The sequence below is a fragment of the Podarcis filfolensis genome (genome assembly GCF_964270895.1).
Source record: "Podarcis filfolensis genome assembly, chromosome: 10".
NCBI classification, from domain to species: domain Eukaryota; kingdom Metazoa; phylum Chordata; class Lepidosauria; order Squamata; family Lacertidae; genus Podarcis; species Podarcis filfolensis.
In genome coordinates, this window is record NC_139612.1 from 24,671,360 (window position 1) to 24,687,238 (window position 15,879).

Genomic DNA, 15,879 nt, shown 5'->3' on the forward strand with positions numbered 1-15,879 from the left:
TCATGGTTGTGAATTTGTCTCATTGGAACGTCAGTCCCTGCAGTGCTAGAATGCTTCCTGATATCATGTGAGGGTTCAGAACAAGCTCACAGCAGAACGTCACCTCTTGAACTACTTGTGTAACTTGCTCTCTCCTAGCAAGTTTTCCCCAGACGTATCTCGCTTTGCCTTTGAGGTTACTACTGAAACCCAGAAGTCTAAACAGAAATAGAATAGTGGCACAGAGCTCAAGGGTGCTTCCTGCAGTCTGCAAATGGACTCTGGAAATGTTCTGCTCTATCTGTGAACAAAGACATTGTGGGGACTATTTCACCGAATTTCTTCAGGGAGGGGAGAAATTGCTTCAACAGTTTCTCAGGGATGAGGCTCATTATTACCCGTCGGAGAAGAACAACTCCTTCCTTCGTTGCTTTCAGATTTTTGTTGGTAACGCGAAGGGCAGCAGCAGCAAATGTCTTGACAGTCTATCTCCCATTTTGCATCCTTCATAATCCTCCACAATGCATTATGGGGCACATATTGTAGCTGCTGGGGCAGGGTGTTATATTTGGATAAAATTGGGAAGTGGGAAATCGAAGGTGAGAGGCAAAAGAAAAATCTCAGAAGTTTCCTCTGAGAAATCTTAGTTTAGCTCCACCTGGAGCAAATATTCAGCAGTGAAAAAAGAATTCCACTCCTAGAGCCCCAAATTTCAGGCTTTAACCCTAAATACACTTTTTCGTAAGGGAATCCAACCAAACACAGTAGGGTTTTACTTCTCAGTAGGACTTTACTTCTAAGCATGCACACAATTGCATTGTAAGCGGCTCCAAAAATTACCAGGGTTATATGCATGAACCAGCCTGGTGTGGGGCCAGAACTAATCTGTATGCTTTAGTTTCTATTTTGTTATATTGTGAAAAGCGATCAGTATTGGTTGTTTGCTTTGGGGGCTGAAATATTTTTTGTTTTTGTTTTATACCACTAACTGTGTGATTGCATTTCTCTTCAGAACCATAGGCTACAAAAAGAAATATGTAAAGGTTCCCCATGGCCACATGTGGGTAGAGGGTGATCATCGTGGACACAGCTTTGACAGCAATGCTTTTGGCCCGGTAAGTCATAACCGTTTTCTCCATGTGTATTTTATACCACATAATATACAGTAATAAAAACTTGTGGGGATTCGGTCCCCAAAAGTTTATTTTAAAAGACAAAGTTCTGTAGGGGTCAGGCCAGTTTGTCTCATCATGCTGTTGCAGGATGCGGGGAGAACTTTGACGTGTTGGTTGTCTTGTTTAAGAACACTTAAAGCAGGGATAGGAATGGTTGCAGCTCCCATAATCTCTGACCACTGACTATGTTGGCTGGGAATAATGGTAGCTGGAGTTCATCAACATCTGGAGGACCACAGATTCCCTGTCCTTGCCTTAGATAAACTTATTCCTACACTGGTATATCAGAACAGGTCCTGAGGGGGTACTGTTTAACAGCAGAAAATTCTTATCACTCTGAAATAATTGATGCTGTAGGAGTTTTCTGACTTTGAGTGCTATTACTGTGGCTTGATATTTATTTAGTGCCAACGGTGTGCTAGGAGCCAAGTAGGACACAGAAAAGCCCAGAGCTTTGTATAATATACATCAGGAAGACTTGCCTGGGACAGAGATGAGGGGCTGACAATGACAAGTGAGATGGGAATATTGAAGCAGAGGCTGTGTGATGCCCCTAAGATAGTCTGGGAAGTCTTTTGAAGAGAAGTGGACCTTGCAGAGGGCACCTTATAGGAAGGCAACTATACTCTGTAATGGCTGTTTCAACACGGTGATCACTTGATTTTGTGATTCTGGAAGGGAGGTAGCCAGGTGAACAGAGATGAGAAGAATGATCAGAGAAATGGAGATGACAGAAGCCATGGATGAGTCTTTGTGGGGAAAAGCTATGATAAGATATGATATTCAGAGTAAAATGGGTGAAGAAAGAATGTAAGTCCAAAAGCATTCAGCGTGCAAACTGTGTCTAGATTCTCACAGACAACAACAACAGCACCAGTCTATTTTGATATGTGTGCTGTAGCTGGGAGCAGATTGTTGGAACTGGTGATGGGTTTCCAGTATAAGTAAACAAGATGATATGCTTAAGATGTCTTTGGATGGAGATTGGGACCATGGCAGAAGGGGCTAAATATGGAGGTGAGGGCAATTCAGAGACAGAACAAACTGAAGGCATTCCAGTCACTATGTGACATAAGCAATTATAGAAGACAGTGTATCTTGCATAAAGTAGCTAGCTGCTAGAGTGGCATTGGAAATGACACTGTACAGCAGGATGCATCCGTCTCATTAATGCTGCTTTAGGTGACATTTTGATACCCTGGTGTATACCACTCCCTGTGTCACTGCATAAATGAATGAATGCCATCAATGCATGCTATGAATTGATGGAAATGTCCTTGAACACTCCAATTTGTAGATCAAGGTTCTGAAAGTGTACACCCCTGCTCTTTGTGAAGCCTATTTCCCCACATTGTAATTTTTTCCTTTTTTTCATAAGTGTGGAACGGACGAGCAAAAGGAAAAGGGCATCGTGGTGGCAGAAGTGAATCCTGTCTCCTATTTTTCTTATAACAAAGGTCACTCAAGTGCAAAATGTTATCTATGTCAAAACTCTGATTTTGGGGTACTAATGCATTTCCCCATGAAACAGCATGTATAAATACTATCTTTGGAAGATGGGTTGCATTTAAGGCCATCATCTACTGACCTTCACGCTCTGCTGTCAATTTTAGCCAAAGAGCTTCCATAATGTAGATAAAGCCAGACGTGGTTAAACTTGTAGACAAGCATAATGAGCTTCATGGGACACAGATTCAAATGGTTAAAAAAAGAATCACACACACACACACACACACACACACACACACACACACAAAGTTCTTTCCCCACTCCTTCAGGATATAGCCTTAAGAGAGGGACTGCGGGCTGGAACAATAAGACAATTGCACTGGGATCATTCAGAACCTACTGTGCCACATTGGGAAATGTAAAATAATATAAGATCAAATAATTAGGTTACTTCCTGTATTTGTCTGATAGAATAGTTTTCATTAGGGACGCGGGTGGCACTGTGGGTTAAACCACAGAGCCTAGGACTTGCCAATCAGAAGGTCAGCGGTTCGAATCCCCACGACGGGTTGAGCTCCCGTTGCTCGGTCCCTGCTCCTGCCAACCTAGCAGTTCAAAAGCACATCAAAGTGGAAGTAGATCAATAGGTACCGCTCCAGCGGGAAGGTAAATGGTGTTTCCATGCGCTGCTCTGGTTCGCCAGAAGCTGCTTAGTCATGCTGGCCACATGACCCGGAAGCTGTATGCCGGCTCCCTTGGCCAATAAAGCGAGATGAGCACCGCAACCCCAAGAGTCAGTCATGACTGGACCTAATGGTCAGGGGTCCCTTTACCTTTAACTTTATAGTTTACATTTTTGGAATGTAAAAATGAAGTTTCCTGGTATTAAGACTGTGTGTGCATTCTAAACAATGTAAGGGGCATATGCTAAGTCCCCATTTTTACCTTTAAAAAACCTACTTAAAAAGCATTTAATACTGTAATGTTTGGGCTTAATTATTATAGGATCAGAATTAAAAAAATAGTGATTTTTAAGAATCATGATGGATATTTGAATTCTTTGAAACAAAAGTGGAGTACTATAGTAATGTTATACAATGGGAAGATACAGATGTGAGGGCCCAGAAAAGAAAAATCAGAGGAAATTACACACCCATGTCCTTCCCCCTTCACCCCCTCGGCCTTCACATCTCAATGAAAGGAATGCAAGTCGGACTCTAGCCAGTATTGGTCCGCTCCCCCCTTTTACCTATTTCTTTTTCTAGATAGGTGGATGATAGAATGTTGTGGTTGTTAAAAAAACAAACAAACTAGGATTCAGAACGATGCAATAGAAAGTGTGATGCACTGAAAACAGGAACCTCTGAAAAATATAACTGGGCAGCTACAAATATAACTGTTAATTACTTTGCAGCGCTAGACTGAATTAAGAAAAGCAGGCTTATTGTATTTTATCATTCAGAGAATAGCTTTGTTCTGTGCAAAGGAGCAAATGTACTGTAATGCTGTTACTTTGATATTGCCTGGTTTAATCTAGATTTTTAAACAAGCCGTCAAAGCTATTTATAATGACTTTTTAAAAAAACCACCCTGTACTGAACTGCAGCCAATAACCATTAAAAGAACTTATGGCTCCCCATTCCTTTTCTTAAAAGTGGAAAATTATATGTTGAGTGATTTTGCTTCCATTTGTATAGTACTTTTCTTTAAATTAACCCATGCTTCTAGCAGGTTTTAGGAAACAATATTACAGTGTAGTTTAACTGGAAAACCAATAAAGCACAATTTTACTGAGGTTTTTGTAGGTTTGCTTTTGCCTTGGCTTAGTTTAGCATGGCAGCCATAAGGACTGAAGTGGCTGCAAGCTTCTCTCCCAGAGCATGCACTGAACCCAGGCTTAGCTTAGCCTGTTGTGCGAACCATGCCACTGAATGGATGCAAAAGTGTTTGTAATAAGCATCACTTTAGATGTGGATGTAAGTGTATTGCAGAATCACGCAGTAGGTGGAAATATGGCAACACTAGGAAATCCAGACTAGAGCATACCCAATGAATGGCTTTTCAGCCTTTCTTTGAAGACATTCAGTGGTGCAAAGCCCAGAACCACATCAGGTAATTCATTCATTTGTCAAACTGCTCTTAACATCAAGACGTTTCTCCTGGTACGCAATCAAAATCTACCTTGCTGTAACTTTGGCTCATTGGATCTGGTTGTGTCCTCTGTGGCAGCAAAGAACCAGTCCTTGCTCTCCCCTGTGTCATAATTCTTCATGTATTTGGAGAAAATTACAATGTCCCCTGCCCCTCATTCATTTCTTCTCCAGGATAAACATACTCAGTTCCTCCAAAGTTTCCGCAGAAGAGTTGTTTTCCAGACTCTGGATGATCTTCATTGCCCTCTTCTGAATCCTCTTTTTGTAATATACAGACTCTATGGCCTTCTTAAAACGTAGCCTCCAGAGGTGGACACAGTACTTTAGATGAAGTCAAGTATGAGGTCTCATAGAGAAAATTCACCTCTTTAGCTATCACTATTGCACACTTTATACATTCTCCAAGCACAGAGTCCACAGGTGCTTTATGAAAGTTGACCCGAAACTCAAATTTCACTGACATCGTTGTCTGTAGTTTTGTTTGCTATGTTATTGTGGAATTGCTCTCAGACAGTCAAATTACCAGTGCAGTCTCCAAACTATTTGCACTGGTGTACTGAGACTATATTGGTTCTGTTGAAGTAGGTCAAAGTAAACCTTCTTAATCTGTTTTATGAACTGCACTCTAATGAAGTAATAAAATTCATTTAAAAACCCTTTGGGGGGTGTTGATGAATTCTAGATTTTGGAGTTGATTTTTCTATTTTATAGGTTTTTCACATAACTTAAATTTGCAAAAAAAAAGTTTCACATTCACAAGGAATTTGAGGCTAAGCCTGTTTAAAGGGGCCTCATGTATGTGTACTTAGCCCCATCGTTCAATATGAATTCCTCCTGCCCCTTTTTGTGTTGAAAATAATATCTTCAGTGTGGTGCTTTTTTTATTCATCAGGGTTCTGAATTCCAAGGTAAGACTCCTTGCTGCCAACATTGCTCTCAATGTGATAGTAGTGGCAATGGATGTAGCAGGATGAAAAATTCAACTTTGAAAGTGGGATTATCTGTGTAGGCCTGGCTGAGTGCTTTCAATAGGCTTGCCCTCTACATGCAACTAATTTGTGAAGAGGACCCTATTGTGATACATGTTCTATTCATAATCCATCTGAAGGTATGTGGCTATCTCAGCTGAGGTTGGCAATGTAAACAATGTTTCGTGTGGTTACATTGCCACTTGTAAAGTTGCTCACTAAAATACTGTGCTTGAGCACATGAACTAATGTGCCATAAGGGCATTTAAATAATGGAGAATCTTTCCTCCTGGAGTAATAACAGTTTGCCCTGGCAAGTGGTTTACTGCAAGGCTATGAAAGTTGGCAAACCTGATGAGCCAAGTAGGCTAGCTGTATATGTATGAACGTTAACCAGGGGTGAAACTAGGCTTTATTTTACCCGGGTCAAAGACCCAGTTTGGCAGCCTCCCATGTGCCACAGAAATAAAGGCTACCAAACAAAAGAGAGATAAAAACTAATAACAAAGATAACAGAAATCTGACTGGTGTTGAGAAAAGAATAAGAGCAATTCTAGCCAAGAGATCATCAGACCCTTTGGCGAACCTTTCTGGCATGTCTCTGACCTCTTCCAGAGAAGGCTTAAGGGGACCCAAGGGATTGTTGAAGGGAAAGAATTACTGATTACGTTTCTTCACAGATCTTTGAAGCTATAACATACAGTAATGGGGAATGTAAATATCCTTGATACGTTGTCTTATTGTGGAAATTTGAGAGCTATTTATCCCACTGCACTCTAATGCTAAACAGAAAATATAAATCCCTCTTCATCTTATCCACAACTGCATTTCAGATTGGATTCAGTGTTACTTAACCAGAATACAGCTGGAAAACAGTAATATACTCAGAGTCAAAAAAAGAGAAAAGTGTGCATAATTTGATTTAAATTTGAAAGGGACTGGTGGGCATGCAAAAATTAAATAGCGGAAACAAAACTAAAATGAAATATTGCTTTCAGGCAAAATTCATGGAAAAGTGATTTAGTGAAAAATGATCGCATCCTGAGTTGCAGAATATGGATGGAATCCCTATATGCCCTTCCATTTCTAGAATGGCCTTTGATCCAGTGGGTCTAAATCTGTTTCGGTTGGTAGGGGGATCCTTCAGAACAGTGTAGAGGATGGTGCGGAATGGGCTGGGGCTGCTGTGGGTTGGAGAAACCAACCAACCTCATCCCTGTTCTGCTTTCAAAAATGTACAAATAAAGTTTATTAGTCATATTCACCTTGTTTGCACACATCAACTGTTATGTTTCCGATCTTTGTCACTTATGGACAGCTTATCAGTGAACTCACAAACCCCGGCACAATCTGAACATCGAAAGCTGCCTTATATGGAGTCATATATGATTTATTTGGAATATATAGAGGGTCCTTATATGGAATCAGGGAATTGCTCCATCCAGTGTAGGACTCTTTGCTTTTGGGAGCTTCCCAGGTTCAAAGACAGCCCCCACCTCCACTTCCCCGCATCTAAGGTTATCTTTTGGGATTCCAGGCCTGGGATCTTCTGATTGCCAAGCAATGTGCGATGGACAGTGCTCTAAAACTATCATACAACAGGGGAAATCTCTTATCGAGAAGGCACCATCAGTTGTGCACATCGATTCAAAATCTCCTTCCCTTGCATCTTAATTGGGCCAGGGAGGAAAACTGTTGACATACCATCACCACTGGCCAGTCAAAGCAACAGAGGAAGTTGTGTGCCTGATTTTATTTATTTTAAATATTTCAAAAAGCTCGTGGAGCTGCTTGCATAAAAATCAATAAAAACAAGACAGTCCTTGCCCACAGGCTTAGAATTTATAAGACCTGATATGAAGGTGGGGTGGGGGAAGGATGAGGAGGAAAGAAGACTCAGGCACCAGTTCATAAAGTTTACATAGTAGTTCTTGTCATCGGGAGCAACTTTCTTTTGCCTACATTTTACTTCAAAGAGAGGAAGGTTCATATGATTTATTGTGTTGAAATCTCGGAGTTGAGGTAATTTTCCATCTGGCCCAATCAAATCATGCCAGAAGGAGCTAGCTAGAGAGATAAAATCTGCTCCCTAAATGGGAGGGTATGTGAAAAGCACAGGCAGTGTTTTTCCATGCAGCTTGTAGCTTTTGAAGAACGCACAGTCTCAAAGCTGCACAGAATGGATATGTACACGGCAAGCAAATCCACGAGGAGTAAACAAAAGAGATCGAGAATGTATCAAGCGTTAGAGAGCTTCTTGCAATGGTCATCACAGATCGTAGCGTGTAGAACACGGCGTTCTGTGAATATCTAAATGTGAATGTGCTTCGCAGGCTGAAGGCATTCACTTATTCGAAGGGTTGAGTGCAGAGCAGTCTCATTAAGAAGTGTGTGATTTTTTATTTTTTTTAAAAAGAAGTGTGTGAAATTGCTGGAGCGCCTAAATGGTTAGCTCTGCTTATAGATTTCCTGCTCTGCCCAGACTATGATCCCAAAAGGCACTAAGCAAATCTTGCAGGATTAAGCACGAGCTGTCCAGAAGTGAAAAAGGCTGTTCCAGGTGTCAGTGGCAGGACCTGGGAGAACTGACAGAGAAGACGCACATATCGATCTGAACTATTGTAACCAAAGCAGGGCCTTATGAATAGAAGAGCCCTGCCATTCAAGTGAAGTCGCAATGAATTTAAAGGGATGGCGCTCTGCTATTTCTGGATGGCCACTGACCGTGTCCACTGCCTTCTCCATTAGGGACTCTTAGGAGAGCTAACAGCCACTGGTGGCAAGTGGACTGATTCACACTCTTCGCCAGAAAAGTCGGAACTGTTATTTCCGGTTTCTGAGGCTACTAACTAGGGCTGTGCACCAGATTTGTCTGAGGCTTTACCCAAATCAGGCATATTTGTGGGGATTTGGATGAGCTGGGGTCATACACCTACAGTATGAGGGACGCGGGTGACGCTGTGGTCTAAACCACTGAGCCTCTTAGACTTGCCGATCAGAAAGTCAGTGGTTTGAATCCCTGTGACGGTGTGAGCTCCTGTTGCTCTGTCCCAGCTCCTGCCAACCTAGCAGTTTGAAAGCACGCCAGTGCAAGTAGATAAATAGGTACCAATGTGGCGGGAAGGTAAACAGCATTTCCGTGTGCTCTAGTTTCCGTCACAGTGTCCCGTTGCCCCAGAAGTGGTTTAGTCATGCTGGCCACATGACCCGGGAAGCTGTCTGTGGACAAACGCCGGCTCCCTCAGCCTGAAAGCGAGATGAGCACCGCAACCCCATAGTCATCTTTGACTAGACTTAACCATCCAGGGGTCCTTTACCTTTTACCTTACATACAGACTGCTGTGAGTTGGGTTGGACTGGCCCAGAGTGATTCACAGCTGCCAGTGGGGTACAGCAATAGGCAGCAAATAGAGGCAGGCAGGGTGGGAAAATGGCACAAAAAAGCCAGAGAGCTACCTGACCTCCAGCAGTGAGATAGTAGGCCCAATACCATGATTCTCCTTCCTGCCTGACAGCCTGCCTCAACTGCTGTTGAGCAGAGGCATTGTTGCTTTTTCTTTGCATGGTGCTGTGAACCTCTTCACCTTTTAAAAACTTTTTCTTAACTGTATGTTAAAATAGAGGCTTAAAACTCAGGAGCAGATAAGAATTTTTTTAATGCACAAATACAAGGGCATTTGGATAGTGGAGTTTTGATTGGTGGTGTCACAGAATGGCTTTTGTAGGTGACGGGGATGGTAAAGACAGCTTGATAATTTTTTCTACTTCTCAGTTTGGCTTGGAAAAATAATCTTGCCAGATAATTTCTGGTGCTAACTTTGCTACTGATTAGTTGAAATTGGCAAGTTTTTCCAATGTCCTAACTGGTAACCTCTCTCATTCAAGCAGTTTTTATTCTTGGAATGCTACATAAATTCTTTTTTCTTACATTGGCCTTTGGCCCTTCCAACTCTCATAAAAAATCTTTTTGCTACATCTTGGCTGTTTGACACACTTATATCATATAATTTTATTACCGTCGATTCTCAAGTTAACCTTCCTTAAGCATCAGCAATTCAGCTGCATTTCGCAAAGCTAAAAGGCACATCATGTTGAAACCCTTTCTTAGAGCTATATGTAAAAACACTGTATGTGAGATGATCTTTGCCGTCCTTAATTTATGAAAATGCATGCTATCTTCCTGCTGTTTTCTGCAAAAGAATATACATACAAAACATTAAGTTATGTTAGCAGCACATTCATTCATTTCAAAATGGTTGAGGCTTCAGAATGGTTAGGTCACTGCTAGGGATACAAGAGAAATTTGATCCAGTTTGCATTTAAAGGCAGATCCAACTAATTCACACTTTTCAAAATAATACACAGACTGAAACAGTCATTCTCCAGAAGTATTTTCTGAATTTTGCAATGCAATTCTTCAGCCAAGTTATGTCTATAAAAATGCATATAATAAGGTAAAGTGTACATAAAAATGCATATATTCATAGGAAATGACATACAAAATGCATTATAATATGGAGAGTTTAAATATTAGAGAAAATATGTTTTATCAAAAGTGTGCATATCAGCCAAAATTACATAAACAATGATGTCCTGTTCCCACGGCTGTTGTGCCACAGACAAATAAAATTGTTCATAATAATGATGTGCATCCCAAGAAAAATTCCACCGAAAATGCTGATGAATTTTCATGAGTACTTAAATAATAATAATAAAACAACTGACTTGAAAATGTAGCAAATTGAATTTAAGATTAGAAAATGAGAAATTGAGAGAACTGTTGGTGCCTAGGTACACAGAGAGAGACCTCGCTGGGCTTCTTGCACCAACTAGAGAACGTCAGGCAGGAGTGTTCTCCCCCACAAGCGACCCTTGGGAAGATCCATCACTCTTCTTTCCCCACATGCTTCTGCGAGACACATCCAGAGACATGTGCACGCAATACAAAAGCAGAGTCCAAGCAGAAGCTAGGCACTGGAGGTGTGGATTTTAAAGCTACTTTATTATGTACAAAACAGAACAAAGGAAATCATGGCTCCTCCCTCCTTCTTCATCTCCAAGAGAGAAGAAAAGCAAAAGTGCAACATAACGGAACAGTGTAACTGAACTTCCGTTCACATGACTCCAACAGTATGGAATGTCAACACAGACATGTGATGAAAACAATCACACATCCTGCAACGGGAGGAATGAAATCCCAACAAGAACCAGCATTGATAGATCTGCCCCTCCTTGGTTGTGTCTTTCTGATCTGGAAATTCTGGTGTTGTCAGAAAACAAAGTATTCAAATTAACCCATCTCACTTTTCTTCCAAGCTAACTCACGTTCAATAGTTGAGTTCTTTTTGCAAAAATCCAGGTGGTCTTCTATGGAATATGGGTTAATCAATATATTTAGCCTAATCTTTTAAAAAAATAAAATAGTACTAATTCTATATTGGTTGTAAGTACTCAGCTTTATGGTGTTATAGCTCTCTGTCATGGTTCTGCTTTTCCCAATGCAAATGACTCTGAGCAATTGCTCTCCTTTTTCATTCTAGCAGCTTTGAAAATATTTCAGAGCATGTCCCTATTAATCTCTTTTTCTCTAGGCTATGCACATGTTTTCAGGTTTTCCATATCTATTTTGCCTTCCCGAACCACTGTTATGCCTAAATGTGTGATACCATGGCTAGCTAGTATAATTTAAATACCAAAGAACACGGGGCTGCTTTATAAAACACTCTTTTGTTGGGTCCTCCCCCCTCTTTCCTGGGATATCTCTCTCACCCACACACGTGGCTACACAAGAAATAGTATTATTTCAGAGGTGTGGAATTTGCCAAGAAAGATTTGCAATGCTGGTATTGTTTCAGAAAACATGCTTTCAATGGTGCCGACTGCTCTATGAATTTAGTAACTTAAGGAAGTGTGCGTCACAATTTCAGCAGTATTTAATATGTTATTCTCTTGCTTCCTGCTCATTGCTGTTGAATAACTGCATCCTAAATGGGTTCTAACGCTAGGGAAAACTGAGGGCCAAACAAACTGGTGGGGCCAACACCTTTTTGTAATTTTGAATCTTCCCTGTTCACTGATAAGATGGGGCTAATATACAGTTCATATCCAAAGAGGTGTGCACATGGGAAATTGAAGCCTCCCTTAACTTAGGGTTGCCATATTTCACAACATGAAAATCTGGACAAAAAAGTTGTTTAAGTTTGTGAGCTATTTTTTTTAAAGGGAATTCACACATACACACACACAGCCCACTTCTGATATGGGTTTTCCTGGACATTTTCTAAAATTCCACCCAGATGCTATTTCCAACAGACGAATCCTGGATATATCTGGAAATTTCCAGACATATGGCAGCCCCATTAACACCCCATGCTCATTTGCTTCAGTCACTTTTCTGGTCAGAGCAAGGGTAGGAAAAAAAAGAATCTTATACTTTGGACTCAGCCCTTTCTCACCAGTGTTTGTTTCTAATGTGTTTCTGAGCCCAATTCAAGATGCTGCTTCTGACCTATACAGACCTACATAGCTCGGGACTTCAGAACCTAATGGAATGCCTTTTCCTGTATGCCTTAAGGCAGGGTTAGTCAACCTGGTGCTCGCCAGAAGATGTACTCAAATTTCCATAAGCCCGAGCCATCATGATCAGCAGTTTGGCAATATTTGGATGGAACCATGTTGGCTAACACTGGCTTAAGGTTATCTACTGAAGTCCTTCACTACATGCCCATCTAGCTCAGCGGTTTATCATGAGAGGGCCTTTTTTGGTGGTGGTCTCCCAGCAAGAATGTCCTCCCTAGGGAAGTTTGCCTGGTTGCCTGCATTGTTGTCTTCTCCGTACCAAGCTGAGTCTAGCATTTTTGTTTCCCCATGCCTTTTTAAGATCTTGTTTTAAGTCTGTTTTGTAGTTGTTTTCATTTCTGTGCTGCATGTGGTATTTTATTATGCTAGTTTGGTGTTTGGCGCTTTTGGCTCGCTTGTTTCTTGCAGCTTTTTATTCAAGTTTGTTTTCATTGAGATGGTTATTTGTGTGTGAGCAGCCCAGGACCTCCACACACACTGCCCAGGCTTGTGCCCCAAGGAGGTCACTTTGGTCTGCAAATGCAATGGTCTGACTTCACCCCCAGAGGTGCACTCCATTGTCTCTGAGACAGACTGACGCCTGAGCTTATTATGAGATGCCTTATAAAAACATACAATAAATACTTAAATATCAAGCATGACTGCCCCAATCACATCTTGTTTGATCTTGAGAATGGAGAATTTGCCAGTTTTGTAAGATTGCTCAAATACAATGATAAAGAGCAAATTAAAAAAAGATAAAATGAACTGTAAATGGTCACAGTATGTAATGAAAAGGGAAAGAGAATCATATCAGCTAATAACACCTGCTTTTAAAAATGTCTTCCAACCTCTTCTGGGAATCTCAGGCCACTGAGAATTAGCTGAACTTAGATCCAATTGAATTAAATCAGTTGCACTTAGATCCAATTGAAATCCAAGTCATTACTAGTTTTTCACACTGATTTCACTGGGACAGGTTATCTCTAATCCTGAGTATAGAATCAGTTTCTTAACCTCTTTCAGAAGGAGGTTCCATTGGGGTCATGACCCTAATGGTCAAGCTTCTAGTCACTGCTGTCTTGAGCTTCCATAAAGATGAGACAGTGAATGGTGCTTATTAACTAGACTTCTAACCAGATGGATCATCCTTGAATGTTTGCCATTGCTGCCTTATCACATTAGGATGGGAAACCTGTAGCCTTCCCAATGTTGTAGGATTACAACTCCCATCATCTACGGACATTGGTCTTGCTGGTTTGGGTGACAGAAGTTGAGGTCTGTCAGCATCTGGAGTTACCAGAGGGTCCCCATCCCTGCAGTAAATACTCAGTCGCGTTATCCAGAAAAAGAAGTTTGGCTGCTGTCTGAATATGGGCAGTATCTTTTTAGTTCAAACATAGTTCTGGTTTGCTTTTGCAATAGTAGCACCAGTTTTCTGGGGTTTTGCAGTCTCCTAACAAGTTCCTCAGAGAACGTGTGTGTGTGTGTGTGTGTGTGTGTGTGTGTGTGTGTGTGTGTGTAAGGCAGTAAATAAGGGAGCAGAAATAATTACTACTACTCCTTCATACTGAATAAAGCTTGGTGCAGTTGTAAGGTTTAATTATGGTAGTGAAGAAGAGACTTCTTTAACCAGACCAGACAGGACTGTAACACTGTTCATGTCATCATTTCAGATATGGCCAAAATGGAGAACCTATTCTGTACTCCCATCCTGTCTCCTAAATGATGTTGATGTCCCTTTTTCATTGGAGAATGCAATCCAAATAAACTCTGGCCTTCTAAGCAGTTCACTGGAACCGTAAAGAAAACTAAGCCTCAGCACAGATTAACTCCCTGTTTCATCATTGATTCTAAACAGCTGGGAGTATATATTCAACACAGTAATATCATTTTGTTATATACAAATGTCACACAAGTTTAAGTTTCCAGGTATTATTTAGGTTTAACAAATGCAAACAAAGGGAAAGAGTTGACTTCCCTCAAATATATTCCTCTAAAAATGAGAGCTGTGGAATTGGCCCTGGGGGTCCACAAGAATTGGAGACAGTGAGTTGCATCCAGCTAAATTATACTCCAAGTAGGCCTATTGAAATTAATAAAGCTAGATTAGTTTTGTCTGCTAATTTCAGTAGGTCTATAGGACTAGCTTTGGATACAACCCCAACCATCCAAAAAATAATTATGGTGTATTTCTCCTGTTGACAGCTGGGTAAAAAGTGTGGGATATAATGTGTGCAGACAAAGACCTTGGATAAGACCTGGAAAGCAAAAGCTATCCGTCGTTAATGTTGCATAATCTGGTTATTCTGTGAAGGATTTAAATTAGTCCCCAGAAATCTGACAATGTTTCATTTTAAAGGCATAATTGAAGGGTTGGGTATCCCCCCCTTAAAACAAAAATGAAAAACTCCTCTGAGAAGCATCTCTGGTTTTGTAAGAAACTTTGATAGTGGAAGTCCCCTGTGAGTCCATTTTAAAATATATGCATTTAAAAGTAGATTGAGACCTTCTCTAGAGAATCAAGTAGAGTGTATTTTAAAGTGAAATTCTGTTCCAGAGAAGAGTAAACTTCATCTATATTTTGATTCCCAGGATGAAAAAATCTGTCTCCGATATCTTCAGTTACCCCAACTTGCAGACAGAAGTAAATTTTATTGATTTACACTTTTTTTTTTTGCTCCAAAGGTGTTGCGTTGCCATCTTCTTAAAAAAAAAAAAATCTCTTGCAAAATTACTAGAATGTGGCTTCCTTTTCATGTAGATTTTTGTCTACACTGACTTATGCTGTAGTTAATGCCATAGTAGAGCTATTTGTCAGGAGAGTATGAAGTTTTCAAGAGTGCAAGATGCTATTAAGCAAAGAAGAAAATGCTGAGTACTAAAGGACAGCAGTTAGCAAGGAGAAACAGAAGGTTCAATTTTGCCATTCAAAGGCAATGAAACAACAGCTAAGAGAATCGTGGTTCAATTACATATGATTTAACCCACATTGCTGATGATTAGTCAGACTAATGATATGAACTTGGCTTGGATAAAATTCCATTGTGGGAAATTTTGTTCTATAATTGACCAGCTCACAGGCTGAATTAGTTACCCGTACAGTACAATAGGATCTTAGAATGGTAAGTTTTAGGACCTAAAACTTTCATGACAATGCATCACGAATATCAATTTTGAGTGCTTGACTCAATGCTCTCACATATTTCATTTAAATGAACATGGAGATCATATTACAGAGATCAGGGGAATTCTTCCGATATCAGTGCTTAGTCTGATTCAATTTTAACTTTAAAAACATTTTTTTCTCATATCTACGGTTATTGTAGAAAACCCAGAAGTATTTGTTTTATCATTAAGTGAATGGAATATCCATCAATGAGCAAGCAAAACAAATGCACATTTTACATTTATTTGACAACTGCTACTTCGGTGCAATCAAATCCTGTGTCTGAAATAATCTATCAGGATAGATTCAATTTATTGGCTGCCATAATAAATTTTGTATGGGTTTATTATAAAATTTATTGGACCATTCCTTCTAGTGTTTCAGACCTGGGAGTGGAACTGAAATGGACTCAAATGTAAAATGCTAGG

At 40.4% G+C, this 15,879-nt stretch overlaps 1 protein-coding gene across 1 annotated transcript in view; it reads left to right on the forward strand.

Annotated features, from left to right (window-relative positions):
- IMMP2L (inner mitochondrial membrane peptidase subunit 2) overlaps positions 1–15,879 on the forward strand; it is a 460,855-nt gene that overhangs the window by 362,540 nt on the left and 82,436 nt on the right. Inside the window, exon 5 of the mRNA XM_083574776.1 lies at positions 992–1,094. Within this exon, the coding sequence (XP_083430902.1) occupies positions 992–1,094 (103 nt within the window). The remainder of the gene's footprint in view (positions 1–991; positions 1,095–15,879) is intronic.